Source organism: Chelon labrosus (genome assembly GCF_963514085.1).
Source record: "Chelon labrosus genome assembly, chromosome: 19".
In the NCBI taxonomy this organism is placed as follows: domain Eukaryota; kingdom Metazoa; phylum Chordata; class Actinopteri; order Mugiliformes; family Mugilidae; genus Chelon; species Chelon labrosus.
In genome coordinates this window covers 1,200,562-1,224,278 of record NC_140352.1, presented here as the reverse complement: position 1 = coordinate 1,224,278, position 23,717 = coordinate 1,200,562, and the positions used below count along the sequence as shown (strand labels likewise).

At 42.1% G+C, this 23,717-nt stretch overlaps 2 protein-coding genes across 2 annotated transcripts in view; one reads left to right on the top strand and one right to left on the bottom strand.

Annotated features, from left to right (window-relative positions):
- The window catches only part of LOC311504239 (microfibril-associated glycoprotein 4-like), a gene marked incomplete at its 5' end in the record, with an annotated part of 417,732 nt that overhangs the window by 85,907 nt on the left and 308,108 nt on the right, over positions 1-23,717 (top strand). The gene's annotated exons all lie outside the window — the stretch shown is intronic.
- prkg1 (protein kinase cGMP-dependent 1) overlaps positions 1-23,717 on the bottom strand; it is a gene marked incomplete at its 5' end in the record, with an annotated part of 36,878 nt that overhangs the window by 3,025 nt on the left and 10,136 nt on the right. The window contains 9 exons of the mRNA XM_084567944.1: positions 49-188; positions 2,169-2,265; positions 6,449-6,523; positions 7,426-7,491; positions 9,122-9,216; positions 10,581-10,658; positions 10,745-10,808; positions 10,900-11,005; positions 13,499-13,612. Coding sequence (XP_084424070.1) covers positions 49-188; positions 2,169-2,265; positions 6,449-6,523; positions 7,426-7,491; positions 9,122-9,216; positions 10,581-10,658; positions 10,745-10,808; positions 10,900-11,005; positions 13,499-13,612 — 835 coding nt within the window. The remainder of the gene's footprint in view (positions 1-48; positions 189-2,168; positions 2,266-6,448; positions 6,524-7,425; positions 7,492-9,121; positions 9,217-10,580; positions 10,659-10,744; positions 10,809-10,899; positions 11,006-13,498; positions 13,613-23,717) is intronic.

Below are 23,717 nucleotides of genomic sequence, written 5' to 3'. Positions count from 1 at the left end.
AAATTAAAATAAAGTGTCTTCAGAGTCTATGAGGCCTGGTCTACTCACCTGACGATGAAGTCCGAGTGCGCCTCCGTCATGATGTGTTTCTCGGAGCGAATGTGTTCCTGCTGCCTCGTGTCGACGATGTGACGCTTCTTCAGGATCTTCATGGCGAACGTCTTCGCCTCTTCGTTCTTTAGCTGCACCTAAACAAAGATAAACAGACAAAGCTTTAAACTCACACACAGTTTGAGCTGTGTGTTGATTCTCAGCGGATCGGTTGGAATAACAGCATTTAAAGCTGCAGGAAGAAACTTCATGCGTAAATCTAGTGATATCTAGAGCTGTGAACAAAGTCAGTAATGGAGGTTTTGAAGGTTTCCAGAGAGTCTGAAGTATATTCAGGGGTAACTATGTTGGGTTTAAATAGTTCACTGGGCTCTGATCCAGTCAGACATCATTTAGTGGTCTCCTTGTCTGCGGTGAAATCGTCCTGTAAAGTGTGTTCAGGTTGTAAACACCTCTCTGTGGCGTTAGTAGAACATGACACAATCCTCTATTTGTGGACGAGTTCTTCATGTTACGTTATCTGAGCTCTGACATGTCTGAGCGGTCACGCCTCAGTCAGAGCAAGAGATGATAGAAAAACACCGGCAGGATCTTCACTGGAAGACGTTTAGGTTTATACAAATGAGACAAACTCATGTGGACTTGTTGTGTTTGTAGAAGACATTTCCTCCAAGTGTTCAGCTCTAAATGTCTGGTGGAGAGTTTAGGTTTTTATCAGGAACATCTGTGGGTGAAGTCCACCTGAAGGTCACATGACTAGAGTCTGGTAATGACCTGATCAAACAGGTTCCTCCAATCACAGCTAAAAAAGACTAAAACCTAAACTCTCCACCAGTCGTTTAGAAGTGAAGCCTTCAGGTCCAGTCGTCTTTGTCTCAGACGTGTTTTCTTTTAGTCCAACATGAAACCCTGTTCAGATTAAACATATATATCTGGTCCTTCTGGTGGGATTCAGTTGGAGCCGTTCCACGATGGAAACTATCCGAGTCGTGGTCAGACGGTCGGTCTGGAGGTCAGAGGTCAGACTTTTCCACGGTGCAGGGTTACGCTCTGACTGAACGACTAAGAATATCTCCAGAGGAATGACGGGAGACCCTGAGCGGGGATTCCTTCCTGTTTTTGGGCAAACCCTCTGCAGGGCTTCCCTTCCACCATAAGTTACACCGACCCCCAAAGCCCCACCTCCTGCGGCAGAGAAACTTGACTCCCTGAGCCGCAATGCACCACCCATAACCCCCCCTCCATCCAGGTTTCCATCCACCTCAGACTTTCCCTCCATTTAATCTGGTAAACCGAAGAGTACTAGTTAATAGTTACCAGAACCAATATTTTACTGGAACTTTACTACAAATATCAGTGTTATTAGCAATAAATCTGATTTTTGAACTCTTTCTGTACACACCACACGGCTCAAACCTGGTCTGAAACCAGATTTGCAAACGGCCTCTGGTCTTAAACTGGTCTTAAAGTCAATCATGAATCTGGTCTCAAACTAAGTTTTAACTGATCCCCAACTATCAAAACTAGTATGAAAAATAAAAGATTGTCTTAATTTCTAAATAATATGATACTAAAAGGGATTTAAACTAGTCTGAAATATGATCTCAAAAGAAAACAAGCAGACTGAACTGAAACTGGTTTCTAACTCATCTAAAATGGATTCAAACTAGTCTGAAATTCATCAGAAACCTGTTTCAAATATAAATAAAGGAAACAAGTTGTCTTAAACCAGTCTGAACCTGGTTTTAAAACTAAATTTGATTTTAAAACCAATCTGATCTGAAATGGATCTCAGTATTGGAAAATCAGAAACAGTCTCAAACTGAACAGAAACTAGTTTCTAACTCATCTAAAATGGATTCAAACCAGTCTGAAATCACTTCCTAACTAACGTAAAACTAGTGTGAACAAATCTGGTATTTTCTTTACGATAGCGCCGGTTTTGCTGCATTGCATATGTTCATAATGTTATAGAAAATATCCTGCACATGTTGCATCTCTCCTTTAATATATATCTACACATTCTGCATCTGATTTGATGCAAGTCTCTGATATAGTTTGAGATGTACTGAATAATCCAGTTCACTGTGAGCTGACGCAGTGTAATCACATCGTACCAGTTCAACGCGACCAAAGCCTCCAACTCCCAGAGTGTCGATGATGTTGAAGTCGTTGAGCTTCAGACTGGAGAAGAAAGCATTCTCTGCCTCGTATCTGAAAATAAAAACACAAAGACGTCTTCACTGGACACAGGAAAACATTTTCAAAGACTCTTTGTAGGAACATTTCGACAGAGAATCAGAGCAGGTTCTGTAAGTCAACCTAACTCCACAAAGACGAGTTGTACCTGCAGCATTTGACAACGTGGAAGAATGGGAACTTTTTTGAGGTTTGGATTGAGAAAGAGATGATGGGTGAGGAGGAGATGGGAGGAGCAGGGAGGCTGGTGAGACGCTCCCTCTGCCGCCTCGCCGGGATCGGAAGCAACTCTCTCATCTCGACCAGAAAAACAACGGTTTCTCTACCAGAGCACGGGTATCATTAGTCTTTAGTTGACTGGTTGAGAAATGGAGAACTTCTCTAGGAATGTATTTGTGTTCTAGACCAATAAAGTTCTGCAGATGATCGTTCGAGTTTCTTCTCCTGCAGACAAAACAACATTCAAGTCGTCCAATGTCGCAAAAGTACAAAAGCACGAACAAATATCTCAGAGTCTTGGTTCCTCAAGAGAAGGTTCGGCAAAGCGTCCGTAAGAGAGCCGTCTCAAATGAGGAGCTCCACTTCCAGTTTACATGGTGAGGGTAGGCGTGATGGCGCCGCGCTGAGGTTGCCAGATCCTCCAGATCTTTGTGCATCAAGGTTACAAACAAAGTCGATCCTCGAACAAATGGGACGTCGTCAGAATCCAGAAGAAGAGTCGACCTCTGAGGACAAGACTGTCGCAGAGACCAACAATGCTTTCATGGAATCTGTGTTTTTACCGACTGTGACTTTGTGGACATGTGACTATAAAAGTTAAAGTTTGACCTCGTAGAGCTTCGTCCTTTTCACCACGACAGCATCCACGTCTGGTCTGGGTGAGGGTGCAGGGTCTAATGCCAACCAAAGAGGACGACCAGCGTTTCGGCATGCTGCTGCTCCTGCTGCTGGTATTTTTAGCACGTGGAAACATTGCTCAGAGGTTCACCCAGTAAATGCAGCTCAGCTATTAAATACACTGACTGACAGAGGAAGGAGGCTGCAGGACAGACTGTCCCGACCTCAAACCAGAGGACAGCGACGCTTCAGACTTCACAGATCAGACAAGTTGTTGATGTTCGTCACTTCATCATCTCCAGGAGTTTAACTTTCAAGGAATTCTAGAGTTTCTGCTGCACTTCTTATTCACTCAATCATGAAGTTCTTCAAAAAGTTAAGCTGAAGTTTTTAGCTGATGTTTCCTTTTTTGCTAGTTTTGCAATTTAAGATTTATTTACTTTATGTTTCTTGCAGAAACTGTAACTGTAACTGAAAATGGCCACTTCCTCCCATTGGTGACTGGAGGGCGGAGACTTAATAACGAAGCCCCGCCTCCTGACCCGCCCTGATTAGAGCTCACATGACTTGAACTTCACGTAGCTTCCATGTTTACTGTCGTTTCATAATCATCTTAAATATAACGGCTAGCTGTCAGTTACACCTTCCACATATATGGGGCAATGGCAATGTTGCTTTAAAAGAACGTCAACGCAGCGTGGGTCAGCAAACAGTTGCTGCTTCAGAGCTAACGTTCAGAGAGGATGAAGCAGCACAAACAAGTAAAGTTTACTCTTAGTCAAAGACTTCCTGTTTGAGGTTATTTATTTAGTTTATTTGATTAAAAGTGTGTCAGCTTGAGCTTTGGGTGACTTCTGAGGTGACAGACGTAAGTTTTTATTTATTTATTTCTACCTCTAATATCTCAGGTAAATGAAGATCTTGACACCCTGCCCACTAAGACACATCGACCCCCTCCAGGATTCCACAGGTTCCCGCGTGGTTCTCCAAACAGGGATCGTCCTACTTCCCAGAAGCTGTGGAATCAGATTTCTGCAGAAACAGTAGCTGGTGTCAGTCGTTCAGGACGAACTGACACGTAAACACTCTAAAATTAGTTGGTGATAGTGAGAAGGAGATTAACTGTAAAGGTCCAGAGTGGGTGTGAAGACTAACTTCAATGATCTGAATCTGATCGAGCTGAATTTGTATTTGACTCTGGTCTGGTTTTGTTTACTGTCTCAGTGCTGCTGCATTATTCAACTTTAATATATTCAGGTTTGTGTCTTCCTCTTTGTGTTCATATTATTATTTTTTCTGGACGAGATATTTATCTTTTCACACAGAAATCCTGCTAGTGTTTTATTACTATTATTATTTTTTGAGTAATTAAAATTTCTGTGGAAAAGATAAAAATAAAAACTTAAAATAAATATGCAGTCACACATTTCATCTGCTTCTCTCTGTTCCAGAAACTCCAGACTTCTTCTCAGAATCAGAGTCCGGTAACTCTCCGTCTGGTTTTCATCATTGGCAGCGTTTCAGAACTAAAAACTGGATCGTCCTCCAACCAGTCAGAGACATTTTAAACTAACTCAACACCACGGTGCTCAGATGACATGTACGACTACGGTTACTCTCCTGTCCGTCACCACATTAAGCCCCGCCCACACACGATCCGATTGGCCCGGCAGATCAGAATCAGTTCCCAACAGAGAGACTCCAGATAAACTTTACTACAATCAGTATCTGTAAAGCAGCAAGTTACTTCAGTTCTTCATCCTTAAAGGTTTTAACTCACTGACGTCGATCTTCACTAAGATTTAAGCAATTTTTCTAATTTGGCAAAAAATTTTTTATAAAAGACGCTTTTATCTTTTTTATCCATATTTTATTTTCATTCACAGTGATATGTTTTATCACTTTGTTCTGTTTAATCTCATTTTAGTCTCATGTAGTAATAATGTTCATTTGTCTTCTCTATAACATTTTGTACTATATTGTTATCTCTAACTTTATGTTATTATAGACTACACACACTCACACTCTGAGCTGCTTTCAAATATTACGACCCCCTTTAAGTTTACATTCAAGTTTACAGTCTATGTTTTATTTTGTTTTTCTCAGTTATACATTTATATTGTTTATCTTGAGTGTTATGTGCAATTATTACTGTTTTTAGTAATGTTTTTGTTCCTGCAGGTACAAATACATTTCACTGTGTATTGTATGTATAACTGTGCTTGTGACAAATAAACCCTTATCTTATCTTATCTTACATTCACACTCTGTTTTCTGTTAGTGTGATTGACAGATGGACACCTGGTGTGTGCTGTATTGACTCTAGACCATAAGAGGAAACGACTGACAGCGTTTAGCTCCACTGTCACATGACCGACAGTCACCTGATCCAGACCCAGCGGCTACTGTTACACACATATACATCCACTTATGACTTCCACTTGTGAGACATCATGCAGCTTAACGCCTCCTTCAGACCTCACATCAACACCTGGTCTCACCTGTCCATCTCTATGTCCCTGTGTCTCCACCTGGTCTTAATATAAATGTGTCTCCACATGCGTCCCCAGCCAGCACTTGAGATCTGATCTCAGTTTGTGTGTCTGTAAATCAGCAGCGCCATCATGTGGTCAGTAGAATATTGTAGCAGCTGCTGTCTCTAATGGATCTCTACCTACCGCTGGATCAGAACCATCAACAGCTGCTGGTTGACTTGGAGACATGATCCAGATAACAAGAAAATTCATCTTTATTTCTAGATCTTCGTTGTGACGTGAGTGAATTAATTCACGTCAGTAATTAACCACATTTAAAATACACAGTTAAATTAAAGTTAGCTTTATTCTAATACATTTTATTCGTGTCGCTTTAATGTTTGCATACAAACCTTCACATCAGACCAGTGATGAGTGATGAGACGTTTTTAAATCTTTCTGTCTTCATTATTTTACTGATACTTTTCTATCACTGATGATCACACATACCTCAGATTAAAGACACTGATTTCCAGAGCTGTGTCCTTCAGGCTGACCTGCTTCAGACTCTCTAGCTGCTGCTGGTATTATTAGCTGTTCTTGCATAAGCAGTGTCCTGTTACTGCTGTAAACATTGACACATAGAGGATAAAGCTGCTGCAGCAACAGACACAGACTGCAGGATCCTATTCAATAATCCCACTATTATTTAAACTTTAGATTCTTGCTTCAGGGCTACAAAAATATTATTTAAGTCATAATTTGATCTGAAACTGTCAGTGACCGTTAGTTTAAAGTCACATATGACAAACATATAAGAACAGCTGCATATTATCTGGTGTTTTTGTTGGAATCTGGTCTCGTGTGTGAGAGCGTGTTGAACCTACTTGGCTTTGGTTTCGGCGTCCTCATAACCTTTATTTGAAACGTCGTCTAGTCCACCAATCAGATGCTTGAATGAGCTGAGGGGGAGAAGACAGAGAGCAGCCAATCAGAACACAGCTTATACGACCTTTTTAAGTGATTTTGAATCAGTGGACTCAGACTCAGTTCCTCTGATTGTCCCACAGAGCAGAAACACTCCAACTAAACTTCTTCAGCGACAACGAAACATTAAAACATAAGCAAACAGCTCCTGATAACGTCACTAATTCACCTTTATTTATCGTTGCAGTCATCAGTCATTTAACTTCCTACAGTCGAGCTTAGACAGCTGTTTGTCTTTCATTGTTCAGGCTTCACTAAGCTGTAGCTCTAATAAATGTAGAAATCAATCAGAAAACATCATCAGATCCCAAAGGAGAGACTCCAGACCAAATGATGTGAAGGTCAGGGAAGATAGTCTGGCTTCCAGGTTAGTTATCTGCAATTGTTTTCCATCAATCTGGTTTGTTGATGTTTTGTTTGTGCTCATTTGTGTTTCATTGTGTTTGTTTGATTGAGTTCACAGTGACTGGTCTAACTGTGGGGCTGCTGTGTCCGTGTGTTGGTAGTTAGTCTTAGTGACCTGCAGAGGGCAGCAGCAGCTTTAAACTCACCAGCAGCAGCTTCAGTCTGGATCAGAAATAAATAAGTTCAGTCTTAAAGTCACAAAAACAAAACATGTTAACAGTCTAACTGGAGCTGAGTTCTTAGGATTTGCTAAGTTTGCACAGCGTGGGGTTTGTTCAGCTTCATTTCACTGCTGCTGTACCTGTAAACCAAGCATGTGACAAATAATCAACTGAATCGTGAATCTTGAAGCAGACAGAGGACGTTTTATCTCTCAGGTATTACAGGACCTGAACACATCACAGTGAGACAGAGAGGAACTGAGTTTAGCTTTCACTGTAAACAGTAAATGTGACACGATATGACTTCTTACTCTCGGTCGATGACCAGGCAGGTGACGGACTCGGCAGCGATGACGTTAGCGGTTCTGACATCCTCCCTGGAGACACACAAACACACACAACCAGGATTACATGGTTTATGAGACCGCCCCTTACCCATGACCAATTCTACTGTAACGTCTTGTCAGAAATAATAACAGAAATAATCAAGTAAAACCTGTAAAACAACCGTCTGAGTGTGTTTGTTTGTTACTTATTTCCCAAAAATAAAAACTGTGTAAATATGAAAAAAAGTACATAACATTACCCACAATCCTCTCTGCTCCACTCTGCCATGCTGGGTGTCATTAGAAACCAGAGAACCTCTACTCTTTCCATTGTTACCAAGCCGGAGCTAACCAGCTAGCCAAATTAAAATTGGATTAAAATCCAATTACAACTGACAACAAAGGCAACTGATATAGTTGTTATTACATGTTGTGGCTTTTTTTAGCGTATCCATGTGGTTTTCCATCAACTATTCACCACATGGTGACTTGCCTGACAGAATCTGAGCCCCGTGCTTTAATGTCATAGATGGTCCCTGGTCTCCATCTAGTGGGCTGTCGGTGGTAGTACAGATAATAAACACAGTGTCAGTGTTTTCTCGCCACTTCATAACAGCTGAGGAGCTGCAAGATGAAGCCTCGGTGACCGGATGATGACATGTGGTATATTAGTATTTTAGTTTGTTCTTATCTTGCATCTTGCTGTCTGACTGAACACATGAGTCAGGCTGGGAGCACCTCTTACTTTAAAAACTTTAAAAACTGAAATGCCGTCACCTACCACGGTGTCATGGCTGAAAGTGAATCTGGTCCTCACACAGACAGAGGAACAGGAGACAAACACAGGGATGTAAATGGTAGAAAACACTTTAAACCAATTAGCAGCAGATGGGATGATGGCGGGACGTTAGTAAACCTGCCTCCTAAGAGTTTCACATCTCACGTGATCGTACTCTGTGTTGTTTTCTCTACATGTGAGGATTGTATTGATTATTTTTCTCTACAGAATCACACGTTCCATCACTTCAGTTCCATCCGTCCTCAACATTCGTCATTTCGATGCTTCCAGGCTTTTAACGCCCACAAGCTTTATGTTTTTAGCGTGTGCAGTTTCTCTACAGTCGGTCCTCTGAGACTCTGCTGGAGACGTGATGTCCCCCAGGGTTCTGTCTTCAGTCCTGCACTATGTCCTCTATGTGCTTTAGTTTAGTAACGTCCACGTTTGTAAAGGTCCTCAGCATTTTAAAATGTCCACACAGTTAAAATTAAGTTATAAATGTTTAAAAATGTCCTCACAGATTAAACATGTCCTCACAGATTAAGCATGTCCTCTCTGCAGCTGTTCTCCACCAGAAATGGACATGGACACAGTGAAAGCAGACACACAAAAACTGTCCATCAAACCTTTAATAAAGTGCTTCTCTCCTCATTTCCTGTCAGACTGATGTTATTAACAGCTGTAACATATCGACCTTGACCTTTGATCGTAATCACCTTCAGGTCATGTTCACATTAAAGCTGAGTCCATCAGTCCAACACTGAAATGTCTCAGCACAGACTTTCACCATCAGGACAAATGGATTCTCAGTTTAAGGTTCAGAGACTGAATCACAGAGGACATGAATATTCATCAGAGTCTAAGTGTAAGGTCAGGAGGTGGAGTCTGGTCACATGATCTTACCCCTGCAGCGCTCTCTCTCCAAACCAGTCTCCTCGGGCCAGCTCCCTCAGGGGAACTGGCTCCTGATGGGCAGAATCCCCCTGGGTCACTTTCACCTGAATATAAAGGTAATTAACATTATGATCAGCCAGTCAGGATGGAGATAACCAGCTAGCCTCAGGCAGCATGTCAAAATGTCTTCTCATGTCTCAGTGCTTCATAGAATCCAAAAACAACTGACAACGAATGTCTCTTATATAGTTTTTATGACCTTTTGTGGTCCTTCATCAACTATACACCACATGGTGAGTTGACTGACAGAATCTGATCCTGCCTCGATTATAATTTCATATGTGGTCTTTTACCTCCACCTAGCGGGCTAAGTGTGGTACTACAGAAAATAAACACAATACAGACATCTAGTAGTGAAAGTTAGCTTAGTAGGGATGTCCCGATCAGGTTTTTTTGCCCCCGAGTCCGAGTCATTTGATTTTGAGTATCTGCCGATACAGAGTCCCAATCCGATCCAAAGTGACGTCATGCCGCATACGTTGTTTCTGTGTGGAGTTTAGACGGTCTGACTCTGTACCACCACATAACAGCAAATACTAAGCTGTTATTTTTCCCATTTGTTTTGAAATATTATAGATCTGATAAAAAAAATAATGAGAATAAATATAAATATATATATATATATATATATATATATTCGATCCCTGATCGGGATGTAACGTCCGATTCCGATCGAGTCTGAAACCACGTGATCGACCCCAATTTCCGATCACGTGATCGGATCGGGACATCCCTATAGCTTAGCTAGATATGTAGCATGCCTTGGTGACTGGTTTCCCTGGGGAGTTACGTCAATCATCTTCTGGATTGTATAATGTGCACAATAGTAGAATGTGATGATGTCCAGGATAAATAAAATGTCCAAAGGGAGACCAGGGTCATAGAGACCAGGGTCATAGAGACCAGGGTCCACAGAGACCAGGGTCACCGAGACCAGGGTCATAGAGACCAGGGTCATAGAGACCAGGGTCCACAGAGACCAGGGTCACCGAGACCAGGGTCATAGAGACCAGGGCCATAGAGACCAGGCTCCATGGAGATCAGGGTCATAGAGACCAGGGTCCACAGAGACCAGGTTCATAGAGACCAGGGTCCACAGAGACCAGGACCATAGAGACCAGGCTCCATGGAGACCAGGGTCATAGAGACCAGGGTCCACAGAGACCAGGGTCCACAGAGACCAGGGTCATAGAGACCAGGGTCCACAGAGACCAGGGTCCACAGAGACCAGGGCCATAGAGACCAGGGTCATAGAGACCAGAGTCAGAGAGACCAGGCTCCATAGAGACCAGAGTCAGAGAGACCAGGGTCAGGATCATGGACCTGACAGTTCTTGGAGATCGTCCTGATTTATTTTCTCCTTAACTCTAACTCTAGGACTACAGAGGTTAAGTAGTGATGAACTCACCGTCCCCTTACTGATGATGAAGAAGGTGTCTCCTCTGGCTCCCTGTCTGATGATGTACTCTCCATCTTCATAGTGAGTCTAAACACAAGAGCACAGCGTCTGGTCGGAGGACGTACAGTCAGCTCCACCACAGAAGAAGACAGAGTGGATCAAACCAGACTCACCTCCTCCATGACGTCGGCCAGTTTACTGAGCGTTTCCTCTGGGAGACTGTGGAAGGTGGGAACGCTGAAAACAAACACACAACGCTTTCTTTTAAATCTTATTCTTTTATGTTGAAGCAGTTCAACTTTCTGACTCTGCAGAGTTTTGCCGTCACCTCTTGAGGAACTCCATGTACTCGGCGTGTTTGATGAGTCCCGTTCTCATCATGATGGTCTGGAAACACTGACGGTCGATGGCCCACAGCTTCACATGGGTCAGAGCTACGAGACACCAGGAACGATTTTATTAAATGAAATATGTAAATGATCAGAGGACCAGAGTTTCTGTCTGAATGAACGTGTGCACGTTTGTTTTATTTGTGCCTTTATTGTGCACGACAATATGCAGGCGTTGCCGTGGCAACAGAACGAGTGATGCTGAACTGATGGCCCCTGAGCTTCAGAGCAAGGAAGGAAGGAAGGAAGGAAGGAAGGAAGGAAGGACGGAAGGAAGGAAGGAAGGAAGGAAGGAAGGAAGGAAGGACGGAAGGAAGGACGGACGGATAAAAACTTTAAGGATTTAACAGCAGGTGTGAACACAGATATTTAAAGGTGGGAGGTGATCTATATTTTGGAACAAGCTGACACCAGCCAGTCGATAATAAATATTAATATTGACCATCGAGCCGCGACGAGTCCACCTGCAACACACCGTACACTCATTCTCCTGTTGTTTCCATGGATACAGGGACACTTGGCGTCTCCGTGGCAACAGATGTCAGGTCATAAAGCAGCAATAAAGAGAGGTGACCAAACAGAGGCTGTGTTTACTCCTCCTGGGTTTAGACCTTTAACAACGTGTCTTTAACTCTGGGAACCGCCCGCAAACCTCAAACGCTCATTAAACCAGACCAAGTATGTACAAGTCTGCGTCTCCACGGCAACTGTCAGCAACTTCAGGTGGATGCATCGTAACCGTGGCGACCAGCTTTGTCTGAGACACGGGCGCCAAAGTTTATAGGATGTCAGACACTCTGAGCAGCAGCAGCACGATCAGAAGTTAGAGACGTAGATCCATCCTTCATTCTTTCACCTCTTCCTTCTAGTGAATCAGTTTAATTTATCTAAAACATGTTTTTATTAAAAAACAAGGACAAGATGTATTTGAATAATTAGAAACTATTGTCATATATGGACTATATATATATCACCAGTAGTTTACTGTTTTTCTCCTTTTAATTGTTAAATAATGTTTTATATTGAATGTTCACTTCCATATTCACAGAGTTGATGACAACAAATTAGCATTTTACAAAACAGTTATCACATTATAATTAGTTTAAATCATAAAACCTCAGATAACACATTAAGTTTTAGTTTTGAAGGAATTCTTTCTAAATATTTTAAACTCAGATCATGACCTGCACACAGTCACATGTTCATGCCAAACAGGATTTCCTGGATATGTGATGTCTTCAAATCTTTGCACTTTCAAAATAAAAGACTCACAATAAAACTTTAACAACATGTCTTCTGCACCACAGCCTTTTAGATAAACTGAGACTAAGTGGCAGCGGCGTGCAGCAGAGGGTTTTATCTGCACGTTTTGTGTTTGTGGATTAAAAACCGACGTTTATTATTGAAACCGCTCAAAGAATTAAAGCAGACAAACTCCAGCTGGAGCTCCTCGTGTTAATGTGAAGATAACGAGCAAAAAAAAAAAAGCTTCTGCAAACGAATCCCCTCGAACCCAGCGCTGTTGCCAAGAGACACACTTGCCAAAACTTAGCTCATTGGCTGGACCGGATGGTGTTGCCTGGCAACCGCTGCTTAGTGAGCACTCCACCAGGAAGCCCTGACAAAAAAGTTGGAGGTCCGTGCACACACACACACACACACACAGAGACACACTGCTGCCAGAGTTGTGGTTGATGGTTTGTTGCCTCCCTGATGCTCCTGCTGCAGTTTTATCTGAGCAGAGGAGGATGACGATGAGGAAGAGGGTCTGGTATCCGTCGGTGTCGCTGCTGCAGAAGAGCCAGACACCAAAACTCACGGTGACACAAAGTTAACGTCAAACAACGTCAAGCCGTTTGAGTGTGTCTGCTGCGTTTTGATTGGATTTACACAATGTTTTCCTCCAAATCTGTTCTGAGCCAACCAGACCTGGACTCTACCAGACGTCTGAAGGTCTGAAGGTCTGATCCTCTGAGTCCTTTGAGCTTGAGTTGGTCCTGGTCTGTCAGTAGATGCTCGTAGACCTGGATCTCCACTAAATCCTTATATAAAGAGATTCATTCACTGTCTATGTCGGTTAGTACTGACTAGTGGATGTCCCAGGCTCCTGGTTGCCATGGTAACCCTCATATATGTCTAGTGTGTGGGCGAAGTTAGCTCTTCTTCTTCTTCTTCTTCTTCTTCCTCCAAGCCGCTATCATCATGGTGGATCTGGTGGTAGGAACCAAAGTGGTGGACGGTGTTTCCTCAGGGAAACATTTTGGGGGGAACTCTGTGTTGGAGTCAACTGGTTTAAGAGGGTTACCAAGGCGACCAGAGACTGGGACGTCTAGCTACAGAGATTGAGACCAGAGGATCACTTCATACGTGGATGATACTTTGCATTTAAGGGCATGTTTGGGAGCTGTGGGGTAGTGGTTAGGGAAGTAGCTATGGGACAGTGAGGTCACTAGTTGGATCCCCTCTGAGGTGCCTTTGAGCAAGACCCTCCCGTTGCACCCTGCATGGCTGAACACCGTACATGGACAGAGTACTCACTCTTGACAGTCGCCGTCCTGGTGCAGTTGTAGAGGATCGCCAGCTCTCCGAACACTTTGCCCGGCCCCATCGTGCACAGCTTCATCCCCTCTTTAGTCACCTCCACCTTCCCCTCTGGGCGAGAGACAGTCACACACAATGGGACGGAATAAAAAGAGAGACAGAGAGAGGAAATAAATAACTTTACTTACTGAATCAAAATCAGGATATCTGCACCATCCACACATGGTCTTAATATAAATGTGTCTCCACATGCGTCCCCAGCCAGCACTTGAGATCTGATCTCAGTTTGTGTGTCTGTAAATCAGCAGCGCCATCATGTGGTCAGTAGAATATTGTAGCAGCTGCTGTCTCTAATGGATCTCTACCTACCGCTGGATCAGAACCATCAACAGCTGCTGGTTGACTTGGAGACATGATCCAGATGTTGGAACAAGATGGAAAGACTCTCACATGTTAAGATCTGATTTATTCTCATTACTAATGAACAGACATCACTGATTCATGTGATCATTTCTACTAGTGGTTGAATGAATGAGTTAAACTCCTCTTCCTCAGATCAGCCCTGTTGAGTAGGTGGTCTTTAATGTGACCCAGGACTCATTGTGTGTTCACACTACCAAAGGAAGGAGGTCACGTGTCCCAGACCACCTCCACATGTGGACTGACACCAGATCAGTGTTCACACCTGGACTCTAGAGACCAGATCACCCTGGACCAGTATTAATGTCTGTTCAGAGCCTTAGTTGAGATAATTGGTGAATGTATCATGTCAACAGAAGGCCCTCACAAAGATAGGAACATGAGTTTGTGTGTAATGGGAACAAAAACGTGTTTTTGTTCTGCAGCGACACTGGAAACAGAATCAAAGTCTCAGATGTGCTTTCATTTATTTTATTTGATGGCTGGATTACACACACACTAAAACACATGCACTAAAACACACACACACTGAAACGCACACACTAAAACACACATTAAAATACACACATTAAAACACACACGTTAAAACACACACACCGGCCACCTGTCATTTCATTTGTGTAAAAATGTAAAAGAGGTTTTTACATATCAAAGAGCGCCAGCTTTCATTAGCCAGGACAGAAACCTGAATCATTTATTCAGCTTTACATTTCAGAGCAGACTCTGGAGAATCAGACGACGTTACCTCAATAATTATAATCAATGGATAATATTTTCTTCCGTAGTAAAGATTATTTGGTAACTGAGCAGTGACCACAGAGGAAGTGATGAACTCCACACAGACAGACCTTCAGAGATGAGGAAGATGCTGAGAGCTATGGGAGGAGCTACTGTTAGCTGGGAGGCTATCCATCTATCCATCTATCTATCTATCTATCTATCTATCTAAGCTAGGAGGAAGATGACATGTTTTCAAGGAGCTACAGCAACATTCACGACTTCAAATGTCTCCACGAATGTGAAACTGAAGCAACAGATAAAGAGTTTAGTGCGTGGACAGCGTCTGTATCTGCTCGTCTTTAATGTTGAGTGGAAACGAACGTGATGATTATAATTAGTGGAGCACAGGGAGCAGATGGTGGTGATCATTAGGTTGAATGGTGAGATAAACACACACACATCTGATCATTAGGGTAATGACACCAACACACACACAACACACACACACACAAACGCTCTGCAGTCACATGATGGGGAGGAAGAGGAGGAAGAGGAGGAAGAGCCTGGAAGTCAGACTGAGCTTCCTCCACCAATAAGAGTTATTTCTGGAGTGTCTCCATTAGAGCTGATTTAGAGCCTTCAGAGACTTGGAGGAAACGTCTTCTAGAAACATAACGAGTCCTGATGTCTTGTTTTTATAACTTCTACCTGACATGACCTGAACCACTGAGAACCTCCACACACTCCAGGGCTGTGGAATGATGAGGCTGCAGTTCCTCCACCGTCCACTAGAGGCTCCACCAGTCAGTCAGCCTCCATAGACCTCCATGTTAAACCAACATGTCTCTGGACATGATCAATGTTTCTAGAACTCACCTGTTTAAATCAGATCGAGGATTAAAGTTCTGCAGAGTTAAGGGGGTGTGGCCTCTTTGATTGACAGGTAGAGAACCAGGATATAGGAGGGTTTCTTATCTCTAGATCCGGCCACTGGAATAAATCCGTCACTAGTGGGATCGTTAGAGGAGGAGGAGGAAACTCAGGTGAAAGTAATGAAAAGCTTTTCTACCTTTTAACAGAGAAGGTGGACAGAGAGTGACGGCGTGGGCGACCGACAGACACAGAGAGAGAGAGTTTTAAAGTTCAGGACTGAGACGAAATAATCTTAATAAAAAGAATAAATATCACGACTGACGTCTCTTTTCTTTACCTCCAACAGATTTCAGCTCTGGATTATATTAATCTATAAAACTATACGTGATTTAAACATCTGTATTTACCTTCATTATATATATTTATTATTTCTTTGGTCAATTTGTTTTATTTTTAATCAGAGATTTCATTTTTAATTGCTAAACTGTGTTAATTAATTTTATTCTGTATTTTATTAATATTTTCATATTTTATTTATGTTTTTGGTGATTTGAAACGATATTATATAAAGTTACATATTTAATTTCTAAATTTGATCCATATTTGTGATTTATTTAATAATTTCTGCAGTTTATTAAATATGTTCAGATTTATTTTGGACAGATAATGAGACATGAAGCCGCTGGACTCTTTCTGTCCTTCGCCTCCATTCATCTGACTCCTGAGGTGTTTCTGAGGCAGGACGGGGCTGTGACCGTCACCGCTGGATAAAAATAAAACAACATGTCAGAGTCTGGACGTGGACATCAGACGAGGACTCCAGGTGGACGACAGAGACACAGACCTGTAGAGTTTGGACTGAAGCCTGAAATCTGCTTGTTGCTCTGAAACACTAAAGAACTATTTTTAAAATGTAAAACACAGTAATGAGTCTGTGCAGGTCATTAAAGGACGTCTGAACCGGCAGCGCTGGGTTAATGCGAGGCTGGAACGACACCGATCAGACTGAGACGACTCTGTAAAATAAAAAATAACCTGCATGGACTCGACAGCCTGACGTTGAGTTGTGTTTTAAAAACTCATTAAAGCAGCGGGAGAGCGTTCGACAGCAGAGAAGGACAACAGGCGAGAGGAGGGAAACATGAAAAACAGATAAATGAGAAGAAAGAGGCCGCGATGGAGTGATTACAGAAAGCAGCTTCACATTTAGTCAGAGTGAAAATTGATTTGAGCTTTTATCACGAGTGCAAGGAGCAGAAAAACCTGAACAAAGAGGCTTCAGTTAAGATGTCTGATCTGGAGTAGAACCCAGATTCACACAAAGAAACTAAAGATCAGTTTGTTTGTTCTCAGATGCATTAAATAAAATGATATGTTTTCAACCATGTCTCATCTTGTCGCCAGTATCAGGCTCAACGTTACCAGAAAAGTTATTTAAAAGTTGGATCGTTTTCACCTCCTGGAAAACGATCAAAATGTGTTGATGACACATCCTGCACATGGGGCGTGTCCTGATAAGGCAACCATCTTATGCCCCTCCTACACCGGCAGTACTCCTGCTCTGTGCTTGTGTGGGCGGAGTCTGTTCAGGCCACTGGAGCCAACCAATCAGAGCAGACTGGACGAGAAGGGGCGTGGCCTCAGCTTGGTTTTTAAAAACTTTATCCATAACTTTTTGTTCAGTAATTATCCATTAATTAATCACATACTAGAAAATAAATTTTTCATATTTATATCAATATCAATATTTTATATATATTATAATAAATATATATATTATTGGACATTATTAATACTTTTTGGGTATTTGTACTGATTTTAAGGACATAAGTAACGATGATAAAAATAATATATAGTTGAATATGATTGAATTTAATATGTTGTTGTATTTTATATTTATTAATATTTATATATTTAAACCTCCTATTTATTAATAGGAGGTTTTTAGACATTCCATTTTATGTTCTTGTAGATCCTCTTTCGTCCATGTTGCCTTTGCTTTCTCCTCCTCCCTCCTCCTCCCTCCTTCCCTTCCCTTTTTTATTAAGTAAACTAATTCCAAATTCCCCCAAAACTGTTAAAACGCCAATTTATACGCCAAATATGGTCATCCAACTTGTTGCCATGCCGACCGCATCCACCAGAGAGCTGTGTGTATATATGTGTGTGTGTGTGTTTCTGTCTCTTTCTATCACAGCGAGGACGTTCGGCTCAGACCTCTCAACTTCAGAAGGTCGAAGACTGTCCATGCAGGTCCTCACAAAGATGGAAAGACCAGCCTCTGAGAGTGTGTTTGTGCGTCCTGTCTTTTACATAATGAGACAAAACGTCTGCATCTGTTTCTTCCTGCAAACACAGAATTAATGAGCACACACACACACACAGCGGTGTTTCCATCACTTACAGGGACGTCATTGACTTCCATTCATTTCCTGCAGACTCACTGTTAACCTTAAACCGAACGTTGCCCTCAAATGTAATTATTTACCTTCTGAGGACTTCCTGTTTGTCCTCTAACGTGAGGCGAGTCCTCACAGCGAGGCTGCATGGACACATTCACGTCCTCCTACCGCGAGTAAAACCAAACACACTATCCATCAGCCGTCCCTGTGGTCTGTTTTAGGGATCACTTCCTCTTCCTGTGACAGAAGTCGTTATATTTAGCCGCCATCTGCGTCCCCATACCCCTCAAACATACACACACACACATTAGCATATCTATCTTTGTGAGGTCCTTGTTTGACATAATTCATTTACAAGCTGCAAATGCAACACTATTACAGCCCCTCTTCATACGAAGCAGGCACATATTCAAACGATGCTGCGTGGAACTAATGATCCAATCATTTCTGTCCGTCAGTAAACACCCATCCAAATCAGAACCAGCCCTCTCACTGAAAGGATGGACAGATGAGGAGTTTTTTCAGGTGAAGGTTCAGATTCTGAACAAACTAAAGACTTCTACAGCCTCCATCAGCTTCTGGAAGTCATGGCTCCTCTTTCCTTTTCTACAGAGCAGAGCTGGGCTCGCGTCCCAGAGGCTGATGGATCTAAACCGTCCCCTGATAGATGTCGACTGCCAGTAAAAGGTGTGTGGTCGCTGGACTGGATGTCACTGGTGGAAGAGCTGTGGATATGGAACTGTAGAGGAAACTAAGACTAGACGGGAGATACCTAACGACTAATACTGCTGCAGCTTGCTCGCTTCTCTTGGAGAGTACAAATGGATGAGAACTAATTCCTTCCATGTTTGCAACATAAAGCTGATTATATTTACAGCTGAAGCTTCTGATTCTGGACAAAATAAATCAGATTCAGAATGCTTTTATTGTCATTGCATGTCGCATACAATGAAATTACGATGGCTCTCCTTAGAAGACACAACAAACAGACACAATAACATAAATTACACCCACCCACCTTCACCGAGCCAATATATAGGTTCAGCATCCACAAACCCTTCCTGCCCCACCCATGCACACACCCACTCCCTCATTATAAATATAAAGTGTTTAGTGTAAAGTGACATTGAAGATGATTTTGCAGAGGGGATGGGTAGAAGGGGAACAGAGTTCAGGACAGTGATGGCTGTCTGGCTGTAAGCGACCTGTACCGTCTTCCAGAGGGTAGCAGAGTGAATGGAAAGGATGTGTGATGTCTTTGACAAGGTACTAAGACTAGATGGAAGACATCCAACAACTAATACTGCTGCAGCTTGCTCGCATCTCTTGGAGAGTACAAATGGATGAGCACTAATTCCTCGTATGTTTGCAAAACAAAGCTGATTATATTTACAGCTGAAGCTTCTGATTCTGGACAAAATAAAGACTTCTAGATCCTCAATCTGCTTCTGGGAGTCGTGGATCCTCTTTCCTTTTTCTACAGTTGAAGGTTTTCCAGGTTTTTTGTGAGATCTTCTGGCTTCAAGCTGCTGATCTGTCCTGGAAAATTACTGATGTGTTTGTAGCAGATGAGGAAACGTTTGAGTTGATAAAAGGAACTGACTGGATGGAAACATAAATCAAAGTATCATCTGCATGTAATCTGATATTTACATTAATTCATGTTGGATGTTGTCAAGTAGGAGCATGACCACTAAATAAACAACAAGCGTCCTCGTACAGAGCCTTGTGGTACACCATCAAATGAACAAGTGCAACAAAAATTCACAGAACAGGGAAGCATCAAAGATGAGCTTTGTGACATCTTCTGCTTCAAGTTGTTGAAAGATTATCAAAAACTTCTGCTGTGTCTGTTGACAGATTTATCTTTTTTGCAATATTTAAGTTTCATCTGACAGTCAGGTAAGAAATAAATCAGTTTGTAATCAGCAAATAAACTGACATTTACAGGACTTCTCCGAGTGGGAGAATGTACACATTAAAAAAAGTCTCATATCCTCATACAAAGACTTGTTGTACGCCATCATCACAGGTTAAGATTTGTCCTGGAAAACTCAACTGCTGAGTCAAGGCAGCAAAGGAAATAAATTAGAAAATTCCTTCTCTAGAAAGGTGTCTCTGCTAACGTTGCTAACATTTAAAGTGTCATTTAAAAGTTTTTGCGTCCTTCAGAATTTTCTGCATGAAAACGACTCAAAGCATCAGATGATGTTCACAAAAGTCAAACACATGAAACAGAATTATTATACATGTGTGTTTATTTATACAAGACTATTAATAATTTAGGGTTTTGTAATGACGCCTCTCATTTAAACCAAACTATTCTACTTTGGTCTCATCTGTCCACTAAACATTGTCCCAATAGTCTTCTGTCTTGTCCACATGATGTTTAGAAATGTTCTTCTTGGAGAGCAGTCTCTTTGTCCATCACACCATGATTGTTCAGTGGATTCATCAACATTATTATTAGCCAATCAGAGAGAGGCCTTTAGCTGCTTAGAAGTTCCCCTGGGTTCCTTTGGGACCTCTCAGACTACTATGGAGTGATCTTTGTTGGTGGACCACTCCTGTAGAGGGGAACAGTCGTCTTCAATCTGTCTGACTGTGGATTATTTGTGGGTTCCAAACTCTTTAGATATGGTTCTGGAACCTTTTCCAGCCTGATGAGCGACAACAACTCTTTCTCTGAGCTCCTCAGAAAGCTCCTTTGTCCACAAACATGTGTTGTGAAGATCAGACTGAGACAAATCCCTGATTTATTGAAACTAAACCAGGAACTGAACCACACCTGAGTCTCATTACATTGATGGAAACACTTCTGAACCCATGGGCTCTGATTGAATCCTAGAGGAGCTCCTCTCTGATATGTAATATTGGCTCTTTTTCCTGAATAAACAAATACAAATGTCAAATATTTCTGTTTCATTTGTTTGCTTGGGTTCTCTGTGCCAACTTTCTGGACTTGTGTGAGAATCCACTGACGTTTTGAGTGATTTTTATGAAGAACTGAGAAAATTCTGAAGGATCGTTGATTTCACAAACAACTAAGAGCTGCATTTATATGAATATACATCAGTTAAACTGTATGACCTCTTTCTGTGACCTAACCTGTCTGCATGAACCAGTCTCCGTTGAAAAACAAGTCAATTTAACATTGATTTACAAATTACCATCCTGCCGTTTCAATAGAATCTGACAAAGTTACACTCTTCCCGTGCCGAGGACTTGCTTTTAAATTCAGCATGGGTGTTGTCCACGCAGCAGCTTCTACTTTAGATATAAATGTCATCCGTTGTTTCACACCGCTCACTGCCACCCACCAGCGCAGAGGACTGGCCATCTGGTGAATTGTTCTGGAGCCGCTGTGAGTCGAGCATCTCTGAGACAAAGAGATTTAAAAACTGAAAAAACCCGATCAGGCCATCTGAGTGTTTAAAGGTCTTCACTAAAAGGCCGCGAGGCGCCTAATGAAGACACTGGTGACCTTTACAAAATAATGAACATTAGTGAAAGTAAGTTTAATGATAACGCTTTTCCCATAAACGTTTTTCAGCTCTGTATCTGAGCTGAAGCTGAATATTCTGTCCTCTAACAGCAGATTTATTGAGTCAGTAGACGCAACGTAAAAAATAAATCTGAATTTAAATGAGAATGTGTAAATAGAGCAGGTTAGCCGTCCTCTGACTGCAGCGTGGCTTTCAGTGGGAGGATCACGTTACTAAACAGGCTTCTTATGCAACACACTAACCTCAAACACAGCTATAAATACAACAGAGGAGAGCAGGACATGGAGCTGATGAGGCTGGAGGGTTGGTAGTTTGAAGCCCGGCTCCTGCACCCAAACAGCTCTTTAGAGAACATTAATAGAGACAAAGATCCTCCTGGAGGATGAGGAGTAGAGGTGTGGTGGTGGTAACCATGGTAACCTTTACTAATCATCATCAGGTGAGGAACAGAACATGGAGGTAGAAAAACAAGATGAACCAAGATGGAATCAATTGTGGACAGAGACGATGGAGGAGGACATGGAGGAGGACATGGGAGGAGGAGAGGAGGAGGATCACTGCTACTACTACTACTACTCTGTCAGTTCTCCTTCTTCTTTCTCAGTCTTCTTCTTGTCCTCCTCCTTCTCCACCTCCTGTTCTTGTCCTCCTCCTCCGCCTCCTCACTTCTCCTTCACATCCTCTTCTCATCCTTCTCTTTATTTTCCTCCTTCTCCACCTCCTCTTCTTCTCCTCTCTTCATCTTCTTCTTCTCCTCCTTTCCTCCTCCTCTCTCTTTCTTCCTCCTTCCTCTCTCTTCTTCTGTCCTCCTCTCAGTCTTCTTGTCCTCCTCCTTCCCACTTCCTCAGTCTTCTTCCTCCTTTCTTGTCCCTCCTCCTTCTCCTCCTTCTCTCTCCTCCTCTTTCCTCTCTCCTCGTTCTTCTTCTTCTCATGTACAGTAGTATCGTAGGTTTCGTCCTTGTCTGTCTTTCTCCTTTTTTATCCTCCTCCTCTTTCCTCATCCTCTTCTTCTTCTGTTCTATTTTCCAGGTAGATGTGATGCTCCTCTTCATCAGTGAACTTCTCCATTGATCTATATTCCATGTTTCATCAGTCGTTGTGGTTGTTTCTGTTTAAATTCACTTCTCATTAACTGAGACGCTGTGTCCTTTGAACTCTAATCAGCCTTTTATTAATTAATGATTTTATCAATCAAGATATGAAACTGTTTATAAATGATAGGATCAGCTAATCAGGTCACAGTTCCATTCTTATTCTTATAACTTGAAGAATTAAGCATAAAGAACGAAACTGAAAGAGCAGAGGTGAGCGTTCAGGAACCTCCAGGCGTTCAGACACTTACGCAACGAGTCCCTGGAAGACGCTTGTTGGTCCTGAAGGTCGACCAGCGCTCAGGGAAAACTTCTGCAGAAACATTTTCTGTGTTTGGTCTGAAAATGTCACGAAGCTCAGAGCAGAACTTAAACCAGACACTCATTAACAAGAGAAGAGAGCTTCAAGTTCCAACTAGAACAATCCTGAAATAAATCACGAGCTAGAACTGAACTCCAAACCTTTATCACGGTGACGTTAATTAAGGAAAACGTGTAACCACAGAAAATAACTTTATTTCTGATTCTAAGGGTTTAAATAGTCTTTCAGTTTCTGTGATTTTATCAGTTTAAAGGTTTTTATTTATGTTTAATTCATTTATTTATTTATTTATGCTCAAAAACCAGCTAGAGAAGATGTCATAAATGATTCATCAAACTTCTGAATGTCTCACTTTACTTCTTAATAACACAATATTCCATTAAAGCTAGAGGCAACAGGATAGAAATATTCATATTATAATATTTGACATTGTTTTGATGATTTACTGACGGAGGAGGTGGACCAAGATCTGATCTGCATGAGTCTGAACATCTGAAGACATTAATGGATCATCAGAGAACCGCTGATTGGAGACAGGATCAGAACAGGTTTCCTCCAGGTCCAGGTCTAGGTGAGTATCAGGTCATTAACAGACTCTACTCATGTGGTTCTTTAAAAATAAGCTGGCCCGTACGGGGATCGAACCCGTGACCTTGGCGTTATTAGCACCACGCTCTAACCAGCTGAGCTAACCGGCCACATGAGGATGAAAAACGATTTCTGAGTCGATCTGTTAGTTTCTAGTGTTACAGAATCCAGAAAATTCAGCATTTCCACTGTAATGTTCACGCATGTAACTCTTCAGGGAGGCATGTCACTATGACATGTTACATATTGTTATCAGACTGACCAGCTGACTATCAGATGAATTCATCCAGACCA